Source organism: Mesoplodon bidens, assembly GCF_964165515.1.
Source record: "Mesoplodon bidens genome assembly, chromosome: 16".
NCBI lineage: Eukaryota > Metazoa > Chordata > Mammalia > Artiodactyla > Ziphiidae > Mesoplodon > Mesoplodon bidens.
The window spans coordinates 62,319,211-62,345,219 of NC_138173.1; the positions used below are offsets into that span (position 1 = coordinate 62,319,211).

General features: G+C 43.3%; 1 protein-coding gene across 1 annotated transcript; it reads right to left on the minus strand.

The window, feature by feature from the left end:
• Window positions 1-1,850: 1,850 nt before the first annotated feature.
• DERL1 (derlin 1) lies at window positions 1,851-26,009 on the minus strand. The gene is made up of 8 exons (XM_081258993.1): window positions 25,588-26,009; window positions 15,841-15,952; window positions 12,417-12,481; window positions 11,320-11,346; window positions 10,683-10,778; window positions 8,518-8,570; window positions 6,887-6,997; window positions 1,851-3,665 (listed from the first exon to the last, which is right to left on the minus strand). Exons 1-8 carry the CDS (start codon window positions 25,738-25,740, stop codon window positions 3,527-3,529), a joined length of 756 nt encoding a protein of 251 aa, XP_081115119.1. The 5' UTR covers window positions 25,741-26,009; the 3' UTR covers window positions 1,851-3,526.

The window sequence follows — 26,009 nt, forward strand, 5'->3', positions numbered from 1 at the left end:
ACATGTGCTGCAACTAAGACCTGGTGCAGCCAAAATAAATCAACAAACATTTAAAAAGAAAAAAGAAAAGGGAGAGATTAATTAAAAAAAACAAAAAAACAATACTCAGGTGTGCTGTAGAAAATGGGATTCTACCCTAAGGAACAGTGGTGGGAAAATAAGAGGAGCACGTGGAAGTATTCTGGGCATAAACCATACATGGAAGGAATTACATGACATGATATTCCCCTCAATTCCAATTAGAATCCCCAGAGCCACTCTGGAAAGCAAACAAACTGCAAAGAGACAAATATTCTCTCAGCCCAGCCTTTCAAGATACTAACGGTGAAAAGTCCAAGCAGACAGGGGTAAATTTTTCCAAAGGTTAAGGTTTGTTAAGTTAATGTTGAAAATTTCAAAGGGTCTGGGACCTCAGAAAGAGTTGGCAACAGATGCAGCTGTTGGCAGCTGCAGCATCACCTATTACATCAGTGTTCCTCAAAAGGTAGCTTAGAACACAGTGATACTGGCAAATGTGCTGTCCTCCAAAACAAGCAGGACTGTTCCTATTTTCTCGGTGTTTCTCCAGCACCAGAATAGGGGTGCACAGCCCTGTTCCTTCCCATCACCCAACTTGTGATGAAGGAAGACAGCCCGCCTAAGGCCGGGGCTAGACTTGGATGGTTCAGGAGTGTCACTGCACCTGCCTTTCACGATCCATGGATCCTTAGAAAGAAAATACAGAAAGGGGATTAAACTAATTCTGTCCAGTTCCAAGACTCAGACCCATGGGTGGAGGTGACAAAAATGCTATAAGCATACTACAATCAGATATAACCCCTAACCCAATGTTCTGAAGCATCCTGCTTCCTTATAATGAAAACCTAAAAACCCTGCTTCCAAGAATTAATCGTACAGGTATGTTCCAACACGTGAACAGAAGCAGGTACAAAAATGTTTGCTGGGACTTCCCTGGTGGTGTAGTGGTTAAGAATCTGCCTGCCAATGCAGGGGACGCGGGTTTGAGCCCTGGTCAGGGAAGATCCCACATGCCACGGAGCGTCTAAGCCCATGCGCCACAACTACTGAGCCTGCGCTCTAGAGCCCGTGAGCCACAACTATTGAGCCCGCAACTACTGCAAGTAGTGCTGCAACTACTGAAGCCCGCGCGCCTAGAGCTTGTGCTCCACAACAAGAGAAGTCCCGCTCACCGCAACTAGAGAAAGCCTGCGCGCAGCAACAAAGACCCAGTGCAGCCCAAAAAATGTTTAAAAAATTAAAAAAAAAAAAAAAGTTTGCTGTGTGGCTATAATAGCAACACACACTGGACACTCCTCAATGCCCACCAAGAGGTGACTGGCTACATAAATTACGTCGTATCTAAGAGGCAGCAGGGTAGGGATACGGAAACTGAAGACATACAACCAGGAAGCTGTACGTTTTAATTTACAATTCTTACCAATAAAAAGCATTAGTTACAAAAAGGGAGTTTCTCTATACAAAATTAGGATTTATTTTCTTTCACAGAGAATCCGCTGTTATGTCCTGCCTTGCCAAATCAAATCTCAAACAGCTTGCTTAGCTAACAATTATTCCCCAAAGACAGGTAATCCAGACAAAATTAATAAAATTATCAGCTTCTTAAACGTGTTTAAGAGGAAGAATTTAATGAACATTTTGCCTGGAACTGAAGAATTCTAAGGGATACTTGTAACCTTCAGAAAGACGACTGCTCTCAGGCAGTCGAGTGGCTGTGACAGTGAGTAGGAGACTAGCTCACTTACCATGAGAATCTTCTTACACATACAATGAGTCTCCACTCCTGCACGGTAAGTGCAAGTGTGACGTAACAGGAAGAAGGGTTTCTAAAATTTTACAAGGAAAATTTTATTCTGGCCACAGGTCAACAGCAAACATATGACAGTTAGGGTTCCGATTCTCCCCGCCGCCTATTTTATCATATAAATTAAATACGAAGAGGTACACTCGAACAAACTTCGTGAAAAATGAGGAACGGATTTCAAATCCCCACTTCCTAGAATAACACACGTCACTGCTTCAGAGTGGGGCAAAGAGTCATACTCTTAGCACACAGTGTCTCCTGCACAGAACCACTGGTCAAAATGTTCAAAGCCTTCTCTAGCTGGCTCAAGGTATGGCAGCCACTCGGCACTGCTCCTAGCAGTTTGCTTTCAGAATAAAATTATAAAATCAGAACCTGTGTGAAACGTCACAGCCTTCAAAAAGCTAGCCGGTGACAAGCCTAGCTCTGATGGAAAAAGCCCACCTGTAAAACAAAAAAGAGCTGTGGGTGAAGACGGTCTGATGTACCTTCATGACTCGAAATAAAAAAGCTCCTCAAACACAGATAATTCTAAAGCCATGACACCCAAAATTATGTGATTCACTTAGATGTGTTTACAATAGCTTCTAAAATAAGACCTACATACAGAGGAGCTGCACCCTCCTCACAATTAACTGAAGCATATGGCCATGGGGGTGGGGAAAGGGGGCTTGGTTTAAAAAAAAAAAAAAAAAAGACAACTTAAAGAGGGTTTAAGGTTCTCCCTCCACTCTACTCAATAAACATACACCCAGAAGGAGAATGAAGTCGAATCAATGCCCAGGCACCTCTCAAAGAGAGCTTCTCCCTGTGGCCAATGTGCTTTGGAACTTTCTAGCACAATACAAATCCACTATTCTGGGTACACACAGAGCCAGTATGCCCTACACAAGATGCAAAGAGATTATGCCCATGATTAAACGTAGCCCCTGTGTAAGATGCAACTCCACTAGAGTTTTGATCACTTAGGATACAAAATGCCTAGCAAGGACCTTCAGGCCTCATTAATACCGATCTGTGGTCCTCACTGACTCAGCGGTGCTTTTTTTTATCAGAACAGCCGGAGAGGCGGCAAACGGTGGCAACTGATACCAGGCCACGGCAATCCCAAACGCTGAGGAAGCTCTTCACCCGCTGGCCGCCTTCTGCCCTACGGTCACGGTTCTGCCACCGTAAAACGCTGGGAACAAGGCCTCTGTGGCCAAGCCTTGGCAAAAGCCAACAAATAAAGCGAGCTTGTCAGAGGCAGAACCATTTCATGGGCAATCTCCTCTAGCTGGGAGTGTGAGGCTGGGGAAGGAGGAGGCAGCCGTGGGTGCAAGAAAGAGCTAAGAGCCCCCGGGACAGGGGTCTGGTAACCTAACGCCAGGTACCCAGCTTGGTGCCAGCAGAGCGGGACCTGCCGAAACCCATGATTCAGATGGAAAAGGAAGAGAAGACACCAAAAACTAAGGTCAGTTCCGAAATCTGCCCAGTTGACGTTTGTTCTTCTTAGCAGTAAGGACTTGAATGAGAATCACGAAACTCGAGGAACATATATTTTTTCTCCAGGATTTAAAAAACTGTCGTCTTGTACTGAAAGACTACATTCAGTGTGGGTCAGGTCCAACAGCGTTAGCTAGAACTCGGTGGTAAAGGTCACCCGGCACTGGGAAGAAACGTCATCTGAGTGGAGGGCTGGTGGGCAGGCCAGAGGCCACTCCGTCACTGGTCCCCGAGCCTAAAGCCCTGTCCCCAGTTGTGTCTCCCGCCTCCGCCGTTCTGGTCGGCAGCTCGCCTCATGCTAGCGGGGGGCACACCAAACCCTGACACCCCTCCTCTCCTGCTGGGCAGCCAGCGGTACCTGGAGCAGAGGGGGAAGAAACAAAAGGAGAGAAAAGTACAGTCACTTCTCCACGCCGTTGTCCATCCCATCTCCCTTCCTGGGGCTCCCACGGCATCTGTCACATTGAATTACATTCGTCTGTGGCCACGGAGAGGCTGAGGACAATGTCTTATTGAACTTTGCCCTTTTCAGCACTTAGCTCAATGCCCTGACCACAGAAGTCACTCACTTTTTATGTTTTCTTTTTAATTTACTAAGCTTTCGCACTAACTTCACACTCTAACTTTTTTTTCCCTGATTATAGAAGCAATTCGTGCAGGAACAGTATGGAAACAAAAATATTACACCCACGAGCCCAACAACCAGAAAGAACCATCTATATAGCGTTTTAGTTTATGTAACTATGGCTCTAACTGGCTCAAAGGATATAAAATAAATTCAGTTCCAAAGGACAAATCTGCAGCCGGCGTGTTTGAGCACCGCCCGGCATCGCCATGATGCTGCTGGGTTCTTCGGCGTCCATCAAGGGAGAGCGGAGAAGACAGATTTCTGTCTTGGAATTTGGGCGTGTTTTAAAGTTGATTCAGAGTTTGCCCTCCAACTGCCATCTTTCTCTCATAGATGGTGGGAAAGCTGAGGCCCGAAAAGGTTAGCTGATTTCTCACCTTACAAATTAATAAATTAAGTCACAAAACAGCTAAGAAAATGTAAACCCAGGACTCTATGTTCACAATAGTTTTTCTAACTACTTCCCTTCCTTGACTATTAGTAAACTGAGAATGTATTTTAACCTATTCCACTAATCAGATCCTGATGGTTCAATTTTTGTCTTGAAGGCAGAGATCGTGATCTGATACCTCTTTTTAAACCCTTCATGGCACCAAGAGCAAACCACGAGGGGTGACTTGCCCACAGCAGGAAGCCTGCAGAGTTCTACCTTATCATAAAGCATCTTCCTTACACCAGGTGCTGCATGTTTATTTTTAAATGCCTCTCATCTTCACGACTGCCCTAGGAGGTTGGCACTACTATTACCCCATTTTATAGATGGGAAAACTGAGGCAGAATTGAGCAAAGCTCTTCTAAAGTGACAGACAGGATTCAAACCCACGCAGCCTGACTCTGGAGCTCGTGCCCCACACCACTTCCTACACCTCACACTTCCGCAGGACACACAGCATGAGATTCAGGTGACAACAGTTAGTGACCGGAGTCCTCATGTGTTTACATCAACCCAGTTAGCTGCACGCTCCCTCCCCAAAAAGACAATTAAACCCCTTGTAAACAGAAAAATAACTGTGCACAGAAGAGGATCTATCTACTTTTCTAAGTGGAATGCAAAATAGTGATACGACTTAGAATTCTGTAACTCGCATCCTCCCTTTTAAACAAATACGGTTTTATCATTACATCAACATGTATTTCCAAGCGCTGGTTTCCCAACATTCATGACGTTCTGGCACAATAACATTCCTCCAAAGTATGTAATAAATTGGAAGACTTAAAAAAGGCAACACCAAGGCTGTCTTGCTTTGCTTCTTACTCTGAGACAATATGGAAGCCATCGCCACTGCTTAAACAGATAGTGAAATTAAATGCAAGTAATTAGTATAAAAAGATACCCAATTATACATAATCAACAAAGATTTATGGTAATTTCAAAGCAGTTACTGCTTTTGCAAGGAGCTACATTTTGTCATCTGATCTTTATGCAAATTTTAACAGAAGGGCTTCCACCAACAAGGAAAGCTCAAGTGGAAGGCAGGCTCCAGTGGGCTGTCGATTTTGCCACTAGAATCCCATAGATGTTGTTGCCCACAATTGTGAAATCTCTCCAAGCCATTAAGTCAGAATATGGCCGTTTAAAGTAAAATAGTTCTTGGCTGCCCCCCAAAGCAACAAGTTTTTTTTTTAATGATGCATCTGCCATCCGACTTGATAAACCTAGATCAAAAATCCAAACCTGCTGTTATTGCGTCCTTTGATAATTAGAAAGCAGATTGGTCATTTGGTTTTTTTTTAGCCTGAAGGCAACTCAAGGCTCACAAGAGAAACAAGTTTCTTCTTATGCTCTTAGCGAAAAAAACAAAACAAAACAAAAATACAACAATAGTGTACTTCTCTGTTTGTATATTGTATTTCACCACAAAAAAACCTTCCTCTAACCTATAAAAGTGGGGGGAAGGGGTGCCTACTCAAGTTTACTGCCCTCATTGACCCCCTGGAAGAATGACAAACTGGAAAACATTAAAACAAGCAAGATGTGAAAAGGGTTTTTTGCTTTTTTTTTTTTTAAGCTTCTAAGTGCAAGCTATTATTGCATACGCCCGACTGGAGATTAAGCGTGATTGTCAGGCCGGCTGTGACACCCAGATGGTGATTTCACTTGTCCCTTCTTCGACAGCCTTTTGCTTCACTGACAGAATGGTCACACTACTTGAACGCTTAAGTGTGTCAGCATCTCTGGGGGCTCATCAGAATCCCGCCCCCCGCCCCAACTTCAGGAGCAAGGCTGAGAGCTTGTATTTACTGAGCATCCACTACTGTGCTGCTAACGGTAAACCCCACCTCCTGCAGACCCGTGAGACAGGGCCTCCCCCAAACACACAGACTCGCCAACTAAAGCTCGGGGGATTTACTAAGTCACTTTCCCAACATATGAGCTGGCAGATGACGGGAATGGGATTCCAACCCAAGTCTGTCTCGAAACCAAAGCTGTGCCCTTGGCCTCCTCACTTTAGTAAACCCTGCAAACAGAGAAAGAACACGCACATCCTCCCAGGGGGCGGGACTATACAAGCCTCCGGTCTCTCATTTTAACGTTGAAAAGTCCTTTAAACATTCTGGTCTGTAACATTGAATATAAAAATGTTTTAAACTGCTAACCAATGAGGCTACTTACCCTCTTACCCCTTCCTCAGCCAAAATTTTGGGTAAAACTGATAACCTGTCACCCTGGCCCCCTGCTGCACACACTGGATCCACACAGGTGCGCCGCCCGCTCTGCAGGGCCCACAGCTCCCTGGGATGCCTGAATCTAGGCTCAGCGGCCCCTGGCTCCGAGGGCTCCAGGAGAAGACCAAGCCTCGGCTTGGAGTGACCTGGGCAAGTGCCTGGCTGGCTCGCATTTCTCCATCAGACTGAGAGGGAAACCTTACCCCTCACAGAGTTTTTATCAGGATGCTGACAAACACGGACAATAAGATGATTATCAGACGAGAGGGGGAAGAAACACTTACAAAAACTGAGGCGTGGATAGAAAATTCCTTCCTCCCAAGTCCATTGGGTATCTGAACATGAGGAAGAAATAAAGATGTCCAACAAGATTTCCAATGAGCTCGTTGATGACCCTGCAAACAGAAAGCCAAATGAGTTTAAAGACATTCAAGCAGTAAAGTGAGACGCAGCAAGTTTTAACTAACAGCAGAGGGAAGAGATCCTTCGTGGCAGCCTGTTTCTGGTCGCTGGGAGTCTGTGACAGCTCGACAGTGAGCCCTTTTATAAAGTCGGAGCGGCACACGCATTCCGAATGAGAAGCAAAATCCATCCTGCTGGACCAGTGGGGCCTGTGCTCTGCAAGGCCAGCTGCCCCTCTGACATCTCTTTCAAGCCCCCGCCCACCCTCAACATATTGTTTTTGCTACTTCCTGCCTCAGGAGCTGGGGCAAGCTGCAAAGCAAGCTTTTGAACGCTTTCAGTCACGAATACCATATTTGCAAAACGTGGGTAAAACTGAAGGCTGGCAAGAGAGAAGCATGGGAGTAAGGAAAGGAGCGATGAAAAATGTCCACTGCCCCGTTCCTGGAACCATGGATCACGTCTCCCTCACCTCTTGGGTCCCTGACTGTAAGACATCACAGAGATCACTCTGGAAGGCTGACCTTCACCTTGTAATCCTAAAATAAACACTGCCGTCTTCAATCTTCCCATGGCTGACACACAGGCCACTTCAAGGTTTTACAGATCAATTCTCACTGTTACATATCCTTCTCTGCCTCCGCCTGCAACATGATTCCTCTTAGGGACAAATCACCGTCTACAACTGCTCCCAGATTCTGCCCTTCTGGGAGGCGGGGCAGTTTTACCAAGCCCCGGACTTGCTCTAAACAGAATCTGTTTACTCGATTCATGCCCTTCTCCCTATGGATATGCAGCAGAAGTTAGGACCATATAGAGCAAAGATGTCATCGCATGAAGAACTTGCACTATCAAAATCTGTTTAAAAACGTTAAAAATATTTGGCGGTGTAAGAAACAGGAGTTCTTAGAATAACTGCATCTTGAAATCCTCCTTCCAAAATTCTGACTGGATGCATTCGAGATTTTCCTAAGTCTCAGGTCTGATTCCAGACTAGAAATTTGACCCTGTTTGGCCCAAACTTCTACACTATCGAACCACTGACAAAACTTCCCATCTGAGAATCTGTGCATTTCTGTGACTGGTGAGCGGTTTCCAAGGCATTCTGGAAATGCCTTAAGAATTAAAAAAACAGGAATTTTGTGCACGGAGTCGGCTTGGGTAAAATTAGGTCTATATTTGCTCAATCTGGATAGTGAATCCAGAAATAAATATTTATTCAAAAGCACATACATGGAAGCATACTATAACAACAAACAACAACAATAATAAAAAACCATTCACTGCTAAATGTGCTTAAAGCCCTGCAATTTTTTTTATTAGTTTCTGCTTTATAACAAGCCCTGCAATTTTAATCAATTACATCCAAATGAAATAATTTCAAAAGTATAAGGTACCAAGGTATCAACGCTGAGATTCTTTGAAGTGTTATAAAGATTAGAGAAGGAAGATAAAGAATAATGGAAGTCTTCCAAGGGTTAGTTTGCAATTAAATAAATCTAATATCACTTACGAGCCTCCGATGATATAGTTGAATCCAAGGATAACCCAAGGTAAATAACAGGCCTAGGAAAGAATATACACAAACATGAATATACCTACAGAGGATACAGCTGCTAGGGGGCTGAAATGGGGAAGGTTCTATTGAGAAGGGCTTTTATAACACACCATTGTAAAGCAATTATACTCCAATAAAGATGTTTAAAAAATAAATCAATAAATCCTTTGGAAAGTCACTGCAAAGGTTCCTTTTATCAATCTAGCATCATTCCTACTGTTTCAAGCCTTCTTTCTTTCTTTCTTTCTTTCTTTATTTATTTATTTATGGCTGCATTGGGTCTTCGTACTTTCTCTAGTTGCGGCGAGCGGAGGCCACTCTTCGCTGCGGTGTGAGGGCTTCTCATTGTCGTGGCTTCTTTTGCTGTGGAGCATGAGCTCTAGGCACACAGGCTTCAGTAGTTGTGGCATGCGGGCTCAGTAGTTGTGGCTCGCAGGCTCTAGAGTACAGGCTCAGTAGTTCTGGTGCACGGGCTTAGTTGCTCCGCGGCATGTGGGATCTTCCCGGACCAGGGCTCAAACCCGTGCCCCTGCACTGGCAGGCAGAGTCCCAATCACTGCGCCACTAGGGAAGCCCTAGCATCATACCTATTCATATATTAGCAATTGGAGACAGAGTACTTTGCCCTTAGTTTTCAGATCCAATACATACCCTGCTGAATTATAACAAATAGCTTTAGAAAGGAGATGAGTGTCTGGGACTTCCCTGGTGGCACAGTGGTTAAGACTCCGTGCTCCCAATGCAGGGGGCCCAGGTTTGATCTCTGGTCAGGGAACTAGATCCCACATGCATGCCACAACTAAGAAGCCCATATGCCGCAACTAAGGAGCCCACCTGCTGCAACTAAGACCTGGTGCAAGCAAATAAATAAATAAATACTAAAAAAAAAGAAAGCGGATGAGTGTCCTATGGATGCTAATAAAAACATGGTCCATAATAGAGTCACATTAAGACTCCTGCCAGCAAATTGTTACCAATCAGCTATAAAACACCCCATCTTTTTAGGTTCTCCTTTTACATATTTCACAAAATTACTTTGAATCTTTATCACATTACACACTGATCTCTTGAACTAACACTCTCCCAAGTAAGATAGCTCTCCAGATGAATTCAACATGTGAGCCCCTGTAAAAAAAAAATTAGCAAACAGAACCCTCCATTAAGTAGGGTTGGGAGACCAGAAGGGGGAGCTCTCACGCCCTGTTTCAACAGCAGAGCCCAAGAAGAAGACAGACTTCTTTCCCTGCAAGGACTCAGCCAATGAAAAGCTTTGTTTACCACACCTCTGACTTCCTTTTCCTCTTTATATAAAAGCGCTCTCCTTCCCTTTGCACGTAGGGACTTGCTCGTGGCTCACCATGGTTGCAGACCCCGAAATGCAGTTCTCTACTCATCCCAAGTAAACCCATCTTTGCTGCAGAAGTATCTGGCAGCCTATTTACTTGAGGTCAACACCCCTTACCAGTTTCAAGACATCATACTAAGAGCTAAGGGCGTTGCAAAAAACATCGCAAACTGGTAAAGAAAGGGTTACACATCAATAACTTGAAGGCAGAATGTGGTGAGTACTGTAAGAACACAAAGTATTGCAGAAGCCCAAAGGCAAGACCAATTCCAGGGAGGAGAGGCAGGAAATATGTTTAGTCCCCCACTCAGATTAAGAATGGGCAGGATTCACATGAGAAAGAAAATAAAAAAGATGTTACAGGTGGAAAGTTGTGAGAGAAGGCACAAAGGGAAGCGTCTGGGGGGGAAACCAATCTGTTTCAGCTTAAGTGTAAAATACATAACAGGCAATGATAAGAACAGACTAAAGGAGAGGGTTCCACATGAGTGTCCTTCCTCCCCTCCCCCTACCACACACACACATACAGGAGATCCCTCAGGACACATGCCTAAAGGCCCTGAGCTCCAGAGGGAGTGAGAGGTAATAGTCAGCAAAGGACTCAGGGCTGGCTAAAGAAATCCAGGGGGCTGAGGAGGGGAGAAGGGGCTTGCCTACGGTTTACTGCTCTGCAGTGACCTCTTCTGCACGTGTCAGAAAGTACATCTCTGGGCTGAAGAGATGGATTTCTGCAAAGACAAATGAAAAGGAAATTCTCCCAGCTAGGTTAGAGTACCTTAAATCGTGTTCCAAACCAAAATGATACAATCATGTCTCTGTTCAGCTGGGCCCAGACATAAAGTACTGACATGATCAGAGGGATCATCAGCAACTGCAAAGGAAACGAACACGTAAAGGCTCCGGAGGCACTTAAAACAGAGGCTTCGCGTAAACCTACCTTTTCTTGCTTTTTAACCTCTCCCCTCCAAATAAATTCTCCCATGGTTATTCAAAAAGCAGAAAGAAATTCAACTCATCAGAATTACTTAATCATGCAATGCATGCTTTAAAATCCTCTAATAAAATACAACACAATTATATTATTTGGGATGGATTCAGAAATATCAGGGTCAAGCTCTGTTACTTGGAAAAAGTATGCAATAAAGCTTTACTTACCATGTATTCTCAATTTTTTAAAAATACATATCCACATACATGCACAGAAAATACTGGATAACCATCGTTCTCAACGTTCATACATAATACAGAAGCCAGACATGAGCAAGGACAGTAATGATTTAGGTAACTCACGTAAGAGCTTCAAAATACCATATAATTAACCACGCAGTTAATGCAATTTAAACTTCTGTCAAAGGTCATTAACAGTAAATCTGAAACACATGAAAGGCCAAATAGTTTCAAGGGACACTTACCTGCATATCCATTGCTAAGCCAGTAATCTTGGTTTGTAAAGTTAAAGATCAGACACAAATAAAGCATTCTACACCTAATAAAAGTTCATTTCATTCCAGTTTTCTGAAGGAAAACACTTTTCTATAGTTCAGGTTGCTTAAAACACCCCGGAACACAAAGGTATCTAATAATCTTCACTGGGAACACGCTATTAAACTATCCAATGACGAGGAAATAGTAGAAATTAACTGCTTTGGCACATGACTCAGTTTGGTTGCTTGTGTCCTCCGTGCCATGCCCCTGTATTTTAGCATCTCTCCTTCAATTAGGAGATGGAGGGGCATGTGAAACATGCCTCTGAAACAAATAATGCGTCTGCTCACATTCAGGGCTCCCCAGCACAGGTGAAGTCCAAAACAATCTTTTTATCTTCCCTTAAAGGAGGGAAAGGGCATCCAGAGTGCCACAATTTTCTGGCTCTTGGCCAAGTTTCAATGGACACTAAACCCCAAAGCCATTCTGAGCTCACCAACTGTGCACAGGACTTGAGCCACCAAGCCCCTTCTGCTGCTCTCACAATCTGTAGAGGTCTGCAGCCGCAAGGCTGCTGACAGCTGTGGTTGACACAGAGCAAGCAGAGAGGCATGCTGAGTCCTTTCCCAGAGCCAGGCACTTACAGAGGGACCGAATTACCATTTAGGACCTCGAGACAAAGACAGCACTAAAGTCAGAAAGGATGCTGATTGTAAATTAATTTTCCGATAAGGACCACAGCTTTCAAAAGCTGTCTCATGGCACGGAATCTCTCTGTGCTGCAGTCAACAAGCTGCCACACACCAGAACACAGAGAACTGGGAACAAGAAGAGGGAACAGTAATAAAACTCAACCAAATGTGGAAAAACCCCACAAAGGCAATGGTAGGGGAACGCATCACTCCACGGCTATGTGATTTACTACCGCTTTTGACAAGAACCTTCATGATTCTTAACTATTAACTACAGTAAACAAAGATGCAAATACTATCACTTAAAATGTTATGCAGATTACTGCCCATTTCCCCAAACCTGAAAAAAAAAACTGGTTATTTCTGGCCCAAAATGACAGACGGAAGGATACCACGATGCAAATCCAGTTGAAGAGGAGCATGAATAAATAGTCTGCTGGCCTCCCATCAAACGCTCCTGGAAACAACAATAAGCCAAATGTCATGGTTCAGAATTTCGGAACAAAGAAACTTCTATGTTGAGAAGTACTTCAAAAAATTGTAGAGAAAACAAAAAATGAGAATATTTTAAAACCACTCCTTGGAAGTAAAAGAAAATTTTTTTAATATATAAAACCGTGTCCACAATTAAGCCCTAAAGTAAAGCTGCCCGGGTATCAAGGCTAATAATCTGTGTTCTCCTAACTGAATTCCAGTCCGTAACATGCTCTCTGCTCAACTAGCACGAGCCAGAAGAAACCCAAAGGGAGGACAGTCAGGTCCACAGCTACTGAGACCCCATCGGCTGAAGCCCCTCACAGCCTGCTGGCCTTTCCTTCATGGCTCTCATCATGAGATGGAGACCTGTTCCTGATTACCTGGTTAATCCTTTCTCCCTCCACTAGACCATAAGCTCGGTCAGGGGAGGAACCATGTCCGTGCTGCCTACCACTGTGCCTCCTCTACACAACTAGGCTGGGAAGCAATTACTGTTGTTATGACTGGAGACACGCGCACGCGCACACACACACACATGCACATACACACACACGCACATGCACACACACGCACGTGCGCTACCACTCAGTCCGGCACTGGGCCTACCAAGAGGATTCAGTCTCCGTCTTCCAGGACCTCACATTCTAGCAAAGGAAAACAATGGTAGTGGAGTAGGGGGCAGCCACACCTTTCCATGGCCTTGACTCTTCCTACCATATCTGTGAGGGACAATGGAAAGACCGACACGCTCTTTTTGCAGATGAGGAAGTACAGTTGCATGACCAAAGTCACATGGCTTTTACAAGCAGAGTGAAGTCTAATTACTAGTTTAGTGTTCTTTCTGCTATGCCACATACTGGGCTTTGTCTCATTACTGGGCAGAACAATCAACATTGGCCCAGCTCTCCCTTCTAAGGATGATCCTCATGCCTCCAGCTGCACAACTAGGAGAGGGGCGGAGAAAAGAACAAATGACTGTAAGTTCCCTCTATCTCCAACGGTTACTTCCCCCCACACACACACCCCATCACAATTACATGATATATATAGTCCATTAAAAAAAAATAATCCTGGGCTTCCCTGGTGGCGCAGTGGTTGAGAGTCCGCCTGCCAATGCAGGGGACACGGGTTCGTGCCCCGGTCCGGGAAGATCCCACATGCCCCAGAGCGGCTAGGCCTGTGAGCCATGGCTGCTGAGCCTGCGCATCCGGAGCACAGGCTCTGCAACGGGAGAGGCCACAACAGTGAGAGGCCCGCGTACCGCCAAAAAAAAAAAGACTGGCTATGGGATAACTGTTAAAGATGAGTGATGATTAAAAGGGGCTCATACTGACACATGCTACAACATGATGAACCTCAAAAATATTATGCTAAGTGAAAGAAGCCAGTCACAGAAGGACACATAAAATGTCCCATATGGGCAAATCCATACACAAAGTAGATGAGTGGCTGCCAGGGGCTAGGAGGAGCGGGAGGGAGAATGGAGACTGCTGGCTTGGGTTTTTTGCGGGGTGATGAAAATGTCTGGAATTAGTGGTGATGGTTGCACAACTTTGTGAAGATACTAAAGACCACTGGATTGTACACTTTAAAATGGTTAAAATGAGGAACTTTATGATAGGTGAGTTTTCTCTCAATGAAAAGGAAAAAAAATAAAGAGGTTCATTAACCTTTCTCTCTACTTTTGTATATGTTTGAAAATGCCCCGTAATACAATTTTTAACAAGTGGTCACGGATCATCCACATTTAATCTGGAGTTTACTACTGATATAAAGACAAATTCCTCCCACAGCTTAACCCTCAATTAAATCTTATCAGAGGGGTAGAATGTTAAGCAAGCTGGCAAGGAGAATGAATGTCATATGTTCTGGTAGATGTAAGGATCCAATCCCTGGTGTGGTGGTCAGAGTCCTGGTTGTCAGTTTCACCCCAGCCAAGTCACTTTACTTCCTTGCATCTCCTGTTCTTCCTTTATAAAACTAAGGGAATGGGCTAGGTCCCTTCCAGAAGTAATAGTCTATTACCCAAAACTTTGTATCAACACGGTGATTTCCCTCTTCTTAAAAAGCACCTAACAGCAAATGCCAATTGAAGGAAAAATGATATTTGACACCAAATGTCCAACCTTCTATATCCCTGCAGTTGTGAGACGGATTCACAATTCTCAAGCATATGAGCACTGACTTAGATTTAAGGGTGGCTCAGAATTTTCCATCCTGAGCTAACAGCCATCAGGTTTCTAGTCTCTGAAGTCAGACATTTTCAAAATCATTTAGGCTTTGCCAAGTTATATTTTGACACAGCAGTCTATCGAGATATTGCTTCTCAGTATAAGTAACTCAGAAAAGCATATAAGGTATTGTAGAAAATAAATAACAATTCAGTAAGAAAGTTTTAAGAATTTTATAGCTTATCCATATAGGTAGTCATATCTGAAAAACTACCATGCTATTAAAATCCTGGCTATATATTTTTTAAAAGTTGAGTGCTTCATATTGAGTATAAACGCTATAACACAGTGAATAATAATTAAAAAAAAAAAAAAAAAAAGAGAGGGACTCCCCTGGTGGTGCAGTGGTTAAGAATCCGCCTGCTAATGCAGGGGACACAGGTTCGATCCCTCGTCCAGGAAGATCCCACATGCCACGGAGCAACTAAGCCCATGCACCACAACTACTGAGCCTGTGCTCTAGAGCCCGCGAGCCACAACTACTGAGCCTGTGTGCCACAACTACTGAAGCCCGTGCACCTAGAGCCCGTGCTCCACAACAAGAGAAGCCGCCGCAATGAGAAGCCCGCTCACCGCAACTAGAGAAAGCCCATGCGCAGCAACGAAGACCCAACGCAAACAAAACTAAATAAATTTATTTTTTTTAATTGTTTTTAAAGTTGCATGTTTCAATTACAGAGACTAAGTCTAGGTTTTTACTTGCATAAAGTAGTGTTTTTCAACCCCAATTCAGGAGATATATACACTTCAGCCCAATTGTGCTTTAAAAAACAGGGACTGCTGTGTGACAGAAATGAGGGAGACGTCACATGAAGTGAGAGGCACACACAGGAGATGGACAAGATGTGTAAATCTCTGCTCTTGTATTTTTTTCACCTATAAAATGGTGATACTGCTGCTTACATCTCATGATGATGCTGTGAGAATTAAAAAACGAATAATCTAAGCGCCTAGTAGACTCCTGGCACAGTCACTACTTACTGCACATTTACACCATTATGTCATTTCTTTATATATGCCATCTGCCCTCAAAATTCCTCCAATAAGTAAATACATGGATTAGTAAATTAGACAGAAACAATACTTAAAACAACCACAGATAACATACCTGTTTCAAGTCGTGTAGAGTACTGATATAAGAAATATAAATTGACCAAATAAAGAAATCCAGTTCCTGGACCCACAGGGAAATAAAAGGTGGCAGTAATCGGCCTCCAAATCTGTCCAGATCAAAATAAACACGGCTGTTAGTTTCTCTAAGCTGGGTGGTTTTTTTTTTCTTTTAACTAAACAAAATTAACCCTTGAAAAACATTCTCCTCAGTGATGAGAGCTACCAAATGGACATCACCAATATAATTCAAGAAAACTGAAGAAAAGTTCATATTAGCTACAGTGACTTCAATGTGCAAGTCAATGGAATGAGATGGCATCATAAAATAAACAATAAATATTTCTAAGCAAGTTGAAAAAAATCAACACTAAAGACATATATGGTTAATCTTTATTGGGATCAGGCTTATAGTTATGCCTATCAAAAATGAATTACAGTATAACTGAATCACTTTGCTGTACACCTGAAACATTGTAAATCAACTACAGTGGAAAAAAAAAAGAAAAAGAAAAAAAATTTATAAAGATAATTTCCAACAGCACAGTAATTATCTCTATTTAGGAAAAGAATACACTGGGATGACAAACCTTGTCAAAATAATGTCATATTCAAAAGGTAGAAGTAAAATAGGAACTTTCCATTCAAATCAATGTGCTATTTAGGCAATATGGATACATAACTTAAAAATATTACCTTCCCCCCAAAAAACTACAGAAAGGTCTACAGTGAGAAGTAAGCCTCCCTCCTGACCCTCAGTCTCCCAGCTCCTTTTCCAGCAAGAACAGATCCATTTATTGTATTTCTTTCGAGAAACAATCATTTCTATTACTATTATTCCTCCCTTTTCATCCTAACTTACCTTGCACTGTTCTATACCTTGTTTCACTCCCTTGAAAAAAAATTTTTATAGGCTTCATAATATTCCTTCTGTGTGGATGTCCAAACTTCACTGAAACTATTACAATGCTACAATGAATATTCTTGAATATCCTCTTTATACATGTACATATAGGATAAGTTCCTGTGAGTCAACCTGCTGGATCAAACATTTGCATTTAATTTCAGCAGATATTGCCAAATGCCTACAAAAATGTTTAACCTATTTATACTTCCTCCTAAAATGGAGATTAATGTCTGTCTTCTCTCCACAGCCTCACCATTTAGTGTATTTCACAGTCACCAATCATGTTTCTAAAACTTCAGCATATTCTTTCTTCATTTTTCTACTCAATTTGCATTTCTTTACATATTATGGAAACTGCCCTTTCTCACTGTTGCAATTATTTTCTGGTCTGTCATTAGTCTTATGCTTTTGTGGTATTTTTGCCATATAAAATGAAATGTAAAAGTTTAATTTTTATATAGGCAAATGTATCCATCATGTATCATGTTTATACAAGTACTTCTCCCCTCCAAGAATGTAACAGTGCTCCCAGTTGTACTGTAGTTTATGTAAGAAGTGAGAAAGAGGGTCAACTTATTTTTCTAGACGGTCACTAGTTTTCCCAATACTATTTACAGAGTGACCCATCTTCTCTCCATTGATCTGAAAAACTACTTTCATCATATATTGATTCCCTTTTATAGGGAAGTCTACTTTTAGACTATTCTGTTTAGAATCGAATTCCAATACCAATACCAAGCTATTTTAATTTCTAGTTTTATAATGTGTTTTCTTATCTGGTAAAGTTATATAATTAAATAATCCCCCTCCTGTTTTTCTTCCACATATGTCACAATCTTCTTGGCTAGTCTCCATATTACTTTTCTAAATGAACGAGAACCAACACCTTTCTTATTTCAATGTGATAAAGACACAGTTTCCAGCCAGAAAGAAGTCTTTCATACCTTTCTATTGAGCTTTCGATTTCTATCTTTTTTATACCCAACCACCAAAGCTGAATTATCTAATTGTTTGTGATATTTGAAAACTGAGCCTCTTGCACTTTCCAAGTACACAACTCTACCTGTAAATAAAATTTTGTATCTTCTTCTTGCCTAATTTACTGGCTAACACCTCCAGGATAATGTTAAGTTATAGAGGTTGAAGAAGATGGCCTTCCCAGACTTGGAAACGCCAACATAATGCTGGCTTTTGTCTTGAGAGCTGTGTGTCTTATCGCATGAGTGTGAAAGACATGGTCCCTACATCAAGGAGGTCTCGATAATGGGGAGTCTGTCCAAAGAACCAAGAGTAGGCACAGGAAGGGGAACTTCTGGTCTTGGAAAAATGAGTACAAAGTCCCAAAGAACTGCAAGAGCACAAGGATGAATGGGTATTGCTAACGATTTGAGTGTGGCTAGAATGGAGGGCATTAGTTGTGGGGCTGGCCAGGCACAGCTGGCAAGTCAGGTTCTCCAAGTATAGAACTGTAACCCTCAGAGCTTAATTCCTTGTGGAGGAGGATGCACTTCACATACCCCAAAAGTCACTTCCAACAACCTTGAACTAAACCAGTAAAACAAAATAGGTTAAAATCCATTTTGGTTTATTCACAATTTTATCTCAGAAACAGTTGAGTCTGATGGAAGGAGCACTGGAAAGGATTTGAGAAGACAGAGATTTCAGTAGGGGCTTACAAGTCATCAGTCCTGAGTCTCAATTTCCATTTGTAAAAGAGGAATGATATACTAATACTTGCTCCATTTTGGTTAATGATTTTAAAAAAAAATAGTGTACTATTATGCTCATTTACATGTCCTAACTCAGGGGGTAGATTGTATAGATGAGGAAGCAGAATGAGTAAAGGCCAAATAATAGCCAGTAAGTGGCTGAGCTAGAATTTTGTCCCAGACAGCCTGACTCCAGAGTTTATAATACTAATAAGCCCCTATTTTTAATGCCTCTCACAAGTGACATCATTACTATGAGATATAATTAAAATCAGTAAAAATTTTTAGTACTACTATACTACTTGTATAGTCCTGAAATGAACTGAGCGTAAGCTCACAAATTCACTCTCCCTGCTTAAAAAAAAGCATTGGGGGTAAAAGACCAGAAGCAAGCAAGCTGTGGCCCTGGCTCGGGGCCTTGGAAAAGTCTGGACCTTCGAGTTTGCATCGTCATCTACCCAGTAACATCTGTCCTTTGACTCCCGCCTTCCTCATCTCACAGATTTTGTAAAAGGTTGGAATTAAGAAAGCAGATTAAAAAGGTGCTTTGTAAAAAAAATTTGTGTGGGCATACAATTATTACAATCTTTTAGGAGACACGTGCTGACCTGGTTTTTACAAATTCACATTTCGAACTCCCCCCAGACTCCTCTAAGTTACTCCAGGCCTGATTTTGGAAAAGAAACCTCGGGGGTTTTCTGACTACATTTTCCACTAACACTTGATGCCACGATGCTATTTTTAGCCACTGTGTGCACCTGTGCTTTGGAAATCAGTGTCTGTCAAAATACCGCACACTTCTTTTCCCAGTTCATTAAGCTTACCCTTGAGTTATACTTGCTCTCACTGATCTAAGGGGCTTAGTATTAGTAAAATTATAATCTGAAAACACCAGGAGATAGCTCATCTCTTCAGAGGGACATAGTGTAATATATTTCTGAAATCCCCCTTGAAGGTAACCAACTAAATCCCTTCCTCTCCTCTGATACATAGATAGTTAGGGAAAGGAAATGGCTTTATTTTCAGGGCTGGGAGTGGTGAAGGCACCTTTTCGAGCCTAGAAAGTCTGCACTGATCCCTAAGAAGCAGCCAGGGGCAGTGCAAAGAGCCTGGGACTTGCAGGCAAGCATCTCACTTTAACCCCACAGCAATCTCAAGGCCGGAAGCATAATCACCCACCTTTTCGCGAGGAAACCTGGGCCCTCATTAGAGCTGAGGTAACCTGCCCAGAGTTCCTCACTTAACAAGAGCAAGAAGCCCACGTGCTCCCTGGCGCAGAGGCCTTCAAAGAAACGTCAGACACTGTTCGTCAGCTGCTAGTCCAACAACTTCTGTTGAGTTAGTTCAACCATCCTTGAACGAAAATCTCCCAAACAACGTGCTACTGAAATCATTACAAATGCCACCCAGAGTCTAGGGCAGGTCTTTTTAACTATCAAAAACAAAGATTTTTCTGCAACAATACAGACTGGTTGATTTGGAGTTAAAGAAAGTCTGCCTGGGTCAACGAGCAAGTAAGAAAGAAGGGCACCCATGTGCCAAACGCTGATGTTAGCAAACTCTGGCTTTTCTCTCTTTTTTTTTTTTTTTTTTTTGGCAGGGGGTGGCGGTCTGGGGGAGAGGAACCGGGGGGTGGGGCTGGGGGGACACCAGACAGGCAAGAAAATCAAATGAAAGGCACTCAGTCTCAAATGAGGACGTTAAACCAGCTATTAGGAGCCATCAATTCTACTCCTAGATACGTTTGCATACCTGTGTTCACCAAGACGTGTTCCAGAATGTTCACAGCAGCACTACGCATTCTAGCCAAAGCTAGAACTACCCAAAAAGCCTGTTACAAGCAGAAAGGGTAAATAAATGGTGGTCTGTTCACACAAGGGAACAATACAAGGATGAGCAATCTATAACCACATGCAACAATGTGGGTGACTCCCAAACTGCTGAAAAGAGGCTAGACACAAAAAAATACATATTGTATAATTTCATTTATAGAAAAGTAAGAAAACTGGCAAAAACCATCTATGGTATTAAAAGTCAAGATAGTAGTTACCCTTGCAGTGGGTAGTGACCAGAAGGGAGAAGTAGGAAGGTTTTGGGGATGCTGGCTGTGTCTTGATCTGGTGGCTGGTTATATACTGATGTTCAATTTTTGAAAATTCAACAAGCTATAAATATATAATACATACACTTTCCTGCTTGTATACTGCTACTCAACAAAAAGTTTAAAAATGAAGCTATGAGCTCACCCTTAGCTACAGACCACAGCAGAACTGTCTTATGTGGACAGGATTGCAAAGGAAAGGTTTTAAAGCTGTACACACCAGAACACTTGCCATAAAGTTCTAAATCTAAACCCTGAGGCTACTTCTATGCTCAGCCCACAGACCAAGTTCATTCCCCTTCCAGTTACGGGTCTATATGACTGTCTTTCCCACCACACTCAGATGAGTCTGCTAGGGTTGCTGTCATTAGGCTAAATGTGATAACATGAGCAAAAGCTTGGCAAACATAAGCACCAGGCCTGATCACAGACTTGCTTGGTGCCATTTCTTTTTGTTCCCGGAAACAAATTAGAGAAATTGAGAGTACGTATCTTCCCATTTCTAGTCAGGACGCCTTTAGTGGGACAAAAAGAAGGATAATAATCCAGCAGTTACGTTTTAATTTCAATTACAAATTAAAATTAGAATATTACTGCCCAAGGAGAGAAGGCAGCAATGGCAGGAATTATTATTGACTAATAAGTAAAAATAGGCACTATTTTTTTAATAGATTATCTACCCGATTATTTACTGGGCCCTTTACATTTTTTAAGTTTTTATATAATAGAGGCGTGAAGTAGGTAACATTTCTCCTCAATTTGAAGCTATTCATTTTCGTGTTCCTGAAATTCGGACGTGCCTTACAGCCAATAGATTCATTTAATGTAATGTGTACTTTCCTCCCCTTCCAAAAAATTGTATTAAATTAAAGGAGCATCTTATGACCAATGGAGTTACAACACAGTTAACTCTTAGAACAGAGTTAATATGGTATTAAATTATCCCCACTTTTAGGTGGAGAAACTGAGGCTCAGAAAAGATAAACAGCTTGCCTGAGGGTATACAGCTTGCAAGGGGGCTAAGCCAGGCCTGGAGACCATGACTCAACTACTTGAAATCCCACAGTCTTTCTACTCTAATAGAAAAGGAACAATAATTTGCTACGACTGGTTTGAGAGAAATCACCCTCAAGAATGTTTTGTTAAACACTTAACTATGTGTTTTGGTAGGTAGGAGGCAAAGGAGTAAAACGAGCGCTTAGAACTATCTTGAACTCACCAAAATAGAAACTGAAACTGCAGCTGTCTATCAACTGGGGTAACACTGACCTCGGGATGTTTATGGGGGTTAAGTGAGGTATCATATGGAGAAGCCCAACACAGATGTAAGGCAGTGATGTTATTTTGTCCAAAGAAACAAAATCTCCCGTGCAGGCAGCCCTGGGAGACATAATCTCAGAAACCAGGAGGGCCGCAGCAAAGTGCAGCCTCTCTTCTAGTTAATCAGGGACCAATATGGAGACATTTCATCACTGAGGACTATCTGATCAATGAGTCTTAAATGTGAGGGATGAGGAACTTTACGCAACAGTGGAGTGAGTCTTAACATACACCTACGCCTTTCCACTTACCCAAACTAAGGAAATAACATTTTAAACTTTAGAGTTCCAAACCAACAAGCTACTCAGAGGAAACCCACAGATAAGGAGGAAAATAACTTTTGTCACTTCCAGCATGAATCCACAACTCTAAATTCATCATCTCCAAGTTGTCCAAAGATGCAGCTTTTAAGGAAAAGAGGAGCCTCCAGCAGAAAGCACACCACAGGCTGTGTGTCCTCACCCATCAGCCTCTCAGATGCAGTTTTTCCTTTAACTGCTTCATTTGCAAATGGTGGGTCTGACAGCTAAACCTGTCCAGAAAGAGCAGGAGTCAGAGTAGGCGAAAGAAAGTATAGATACTGGTCTCTCCACACCTGGCCAGTGGGCACACTGTCCTGCCTTCTACCAGCAGCTTCTCCCCCGTTTCAGGATAACAAGCCCACAAGAAACAATGCAAGGAAGATGGGAAAATTATGGAAGGTGTGACATGAATGATGACCTTTCTAATCAGTTCACCACTTTTAATATTATACACATGTAGGCTATTAGAAAGACTTATTTTTACTAAGCTGACTACAGAAACAAGCAAGATTTTGCAAGGAAGGCCAAAGAGCCAGTTTTGACCAGGACCTTCTCATTTACGACCACTGACGATTTACAATCATTTATGACCTCTGCTCCTCAGGCACCGCATTACCTAACATGCCACCGGGCACAAAGTGCACAACATTCACTGCAACAAATATTTTACCAAAGCAAATAGAAAAGAGTCTGCAATTCTGGCTGCACACCCAGATCATATTCTAATATCCAACTGCCTACTTAACTTCTCCACCTGGATGCCTAAAAAGCCTCTCTGGACTTAATATGGTCAAAATGTAACTCTTTATCGAGACCTCTCTCCACCCCCAAACCTAAGCCTCCCTCAACATTCCCAATCTCAGAAAAGAGCTGCACCAGGCACTCCACTGCTCCTGTGAAAACAGTGACATCCTCAAGTCCCGCCCCTTCACACATTCACCCTTCACATCCATGCAGCTGCAGTGTAGTCCACTCCAACTCCCACATCTACCCACTTCTATCTTCACAGCCACTCTGGTCTTCACCATCCCTCTTGCCCTCTAACTTGACTCATCTCTCTGATCCTGTTACCTAGCCCACCCTTTCCCCCATTCACATACCAAGTCCATCCCACAGAGTAGCCAAGGCAATTTTTCAGTCCTTTGTTCAAAAGGCTCTGAAGCCTTTCTAGTGCCTTCAAATTAAAGTTCAAACCACAAAGCCCTATACAATCTAGCCCCAGCCTACCTTTCCACTTTCACTGTATTGCACTCACCCCTGGCTATCTCTCCGTCCTCAACTACGAATCCTCATCCCTACAGCTGACTCTGTACTAACTATCCAGTCTTCTTTCTGTTTCCAATTCCTGCCTCTAAGCCTTTCACTTATTATTCCTTCTTCTTGGAAGATTGTCCCCAGAGCCAGATCTTCCCAAAGCTGGCTCCTCATCATTCCGATTTCAGTGCAAATATCTTCTCTGAGGCCTTTCTGGAACACTCCATCAAAGTCACACACACCTCTCTTACTTTCTTCATGTGAGCTGGGACTTTTTCTGTACTATTCACTATTGTACCCAATTATTTCCATGCATTCAACCCATATATAAGCACCTGCTATAGGCCAAACACTAATCTAGGTAACAAAGACAGTGGTAAACAGACAAGGGGCTCTCATGGAGCTTTAGTCTCTGAAGGGAAGCAGGCTGACAAACATCAAGGGGATATGTAACCAAGAAAAATTAAGGATAAGGGAGACAGAGTGAAGGAGAGGTACTATTTTACGTAGGGCAATCATATAAGGCCGTGCCAATAAGGTGGCATTTGGGCAGACTTGAAGGAGGTAATGAGATAAACCACGGTTATCGTCCTCAAGCAGAGAAATAACCTGTGCAAAGAGCCTGAGCAGGGATGGAGTTAGGTGCTGAAGAAACAGAAAGGATTCCACTGTGAAGCCTAATATACAAGGTGGAAAGCAGTAGGAGATGAGGTCAGAGAGGTAGTAAGGGGCTTGCAGGCCACTGAAAGGACTTGAGCTTTACTCATCCAGTGGAGAAGACATTAAAAGGTTCTGGGCAGAAGACTGCCAGGATGTGATTTATGTTTTAAAAGGGTCACTCTAGCTGTCTAGAGAAAAGATCGAAAGGAACAAGGCTGCTATGATAATGGCTTGCACTAGAGAATGAAAAGGGACTGCATTCTGGATATTTGTCTAAAGTAAACAGAATTTGCTAACAGACTGTGGGATGTGAGAGAAGAAGTCAGGGATGAGTCCATGACTTTTAGGTTGAGCTCCTGTCATAATGGAATTGCTATTTACTTCTAGGGAAGAGGGTACTGTTTTGGACACATTACGTCTGAGATGTCTATGAGTCATCTAAGTGGTAATTTCAAGTATACAGTTGGAGGTACAAGTCTGGAAGTGAGACAGATCTGGACTGAAAATATGTATATTTGTATTTGAGAATCTTCAGTTTGTAGAAATTATATAAAGCCATGAAACCACATAAGATCACCCACAGCTAGGGAGAATATGGAAAAGAGGTCTTGGGGTACATCACAATATTTAAGGATCAGGAACATGGGGAACCGGCAAAGAAAACTAAGAAACAGCCAGTGAGGAGAGGGAAGACAAGAGTGTGTTACCCACAGTCCAAACAACGTGTTGAAATTAATGTCAGATCTTAGTATCCGACCTGCCACTGATTAAAGATTTAAATCACTGAATCCGGCGAATAAAGATAACCTCCAGAAAACTAATATTCTCTTGCCTGGAATGTTACTCTGGACTGTTTCCCTCATGCTTCAAAAAATAAGGACTTCCATTTCAGGAGCAATTTACTCTTTACTCACTCCTTCACAAATACAACTACTACCTGCCAGATACTAGATCAGGATCTGGGATGCACACAAATAAACTCACTCTTTGCACCTCGGGCTTCAAATCACTCCTACTGGGAAGAAACTCCATTAACATAAAAAGAACTCAGCTGGTAGTTGAGCAAGGCGACGTCCACATGCCATCCACTTGGGTGGCAGAGGGAGGTCAGAGGGCAGCTGCTCCAGGTGGCCCCAGGTTGCTACTCACTGGCGTCCAATAGATGGACAACTATCAGACTTACCTTCCCAATGCCGCCTTCTCCGAGTACAGAGGGCGGGGAGCACAATTTTAATGGAAGGACGAAATCAATCCCTTCCCACCGGGCCAAACCGTGTTGTCTCCCTCTACGTCTCCAGCTACCCAGGCCCACGCTCAAACCCCTTGGCCTCCACCCCACCCCCTGGCCACAGGACCCCGCCCTAAACCGCTGGAGCCACCGCACTACAAGTCCCACCAGGCACCGCGCGTCCGCAACCGGCCGGTCTACGCTCCGCCGCTGCGGGGCCACCTGGGGCCTGTAGTCTCCACTTCCCCAGTCGCCCGTCAGTACCTGGAAGCGATAGAGGAAGGCTTCGGGCCAGAGGAAGAAATAGGCCGGGCTGATGAGACCGAGTTTGCCGACTAAGGGCACCGCGACGGTGGCGGCGAACCAATAGCGCGTGATGGCCGGGATGCTCCTGAACCAGTCCCCGATGTCCGACATCTTCGCCTCTTCGGTGGCCGGGATGTGCAAAGCCGCCCGACTCCCGTCCCGGCCCCCTCACGACGCGGTCCGCTGGGCGAGTGGAAGGTGTCGAGGCGGAAGCCGCCACAGCCCCGTTGCAGAACGCGGAGGCCGGCAGACGTGGCGCCACCGAATTCGGACGAGCGAGGGAGAATTCGGAAGCGAAACTTCCCCTTCCGGCGGCCGCCGACGACGTTGACAAGAAGTGCCGCCGCTTAAAGGGCGAGCACCGTTTTTACCACTGGGCA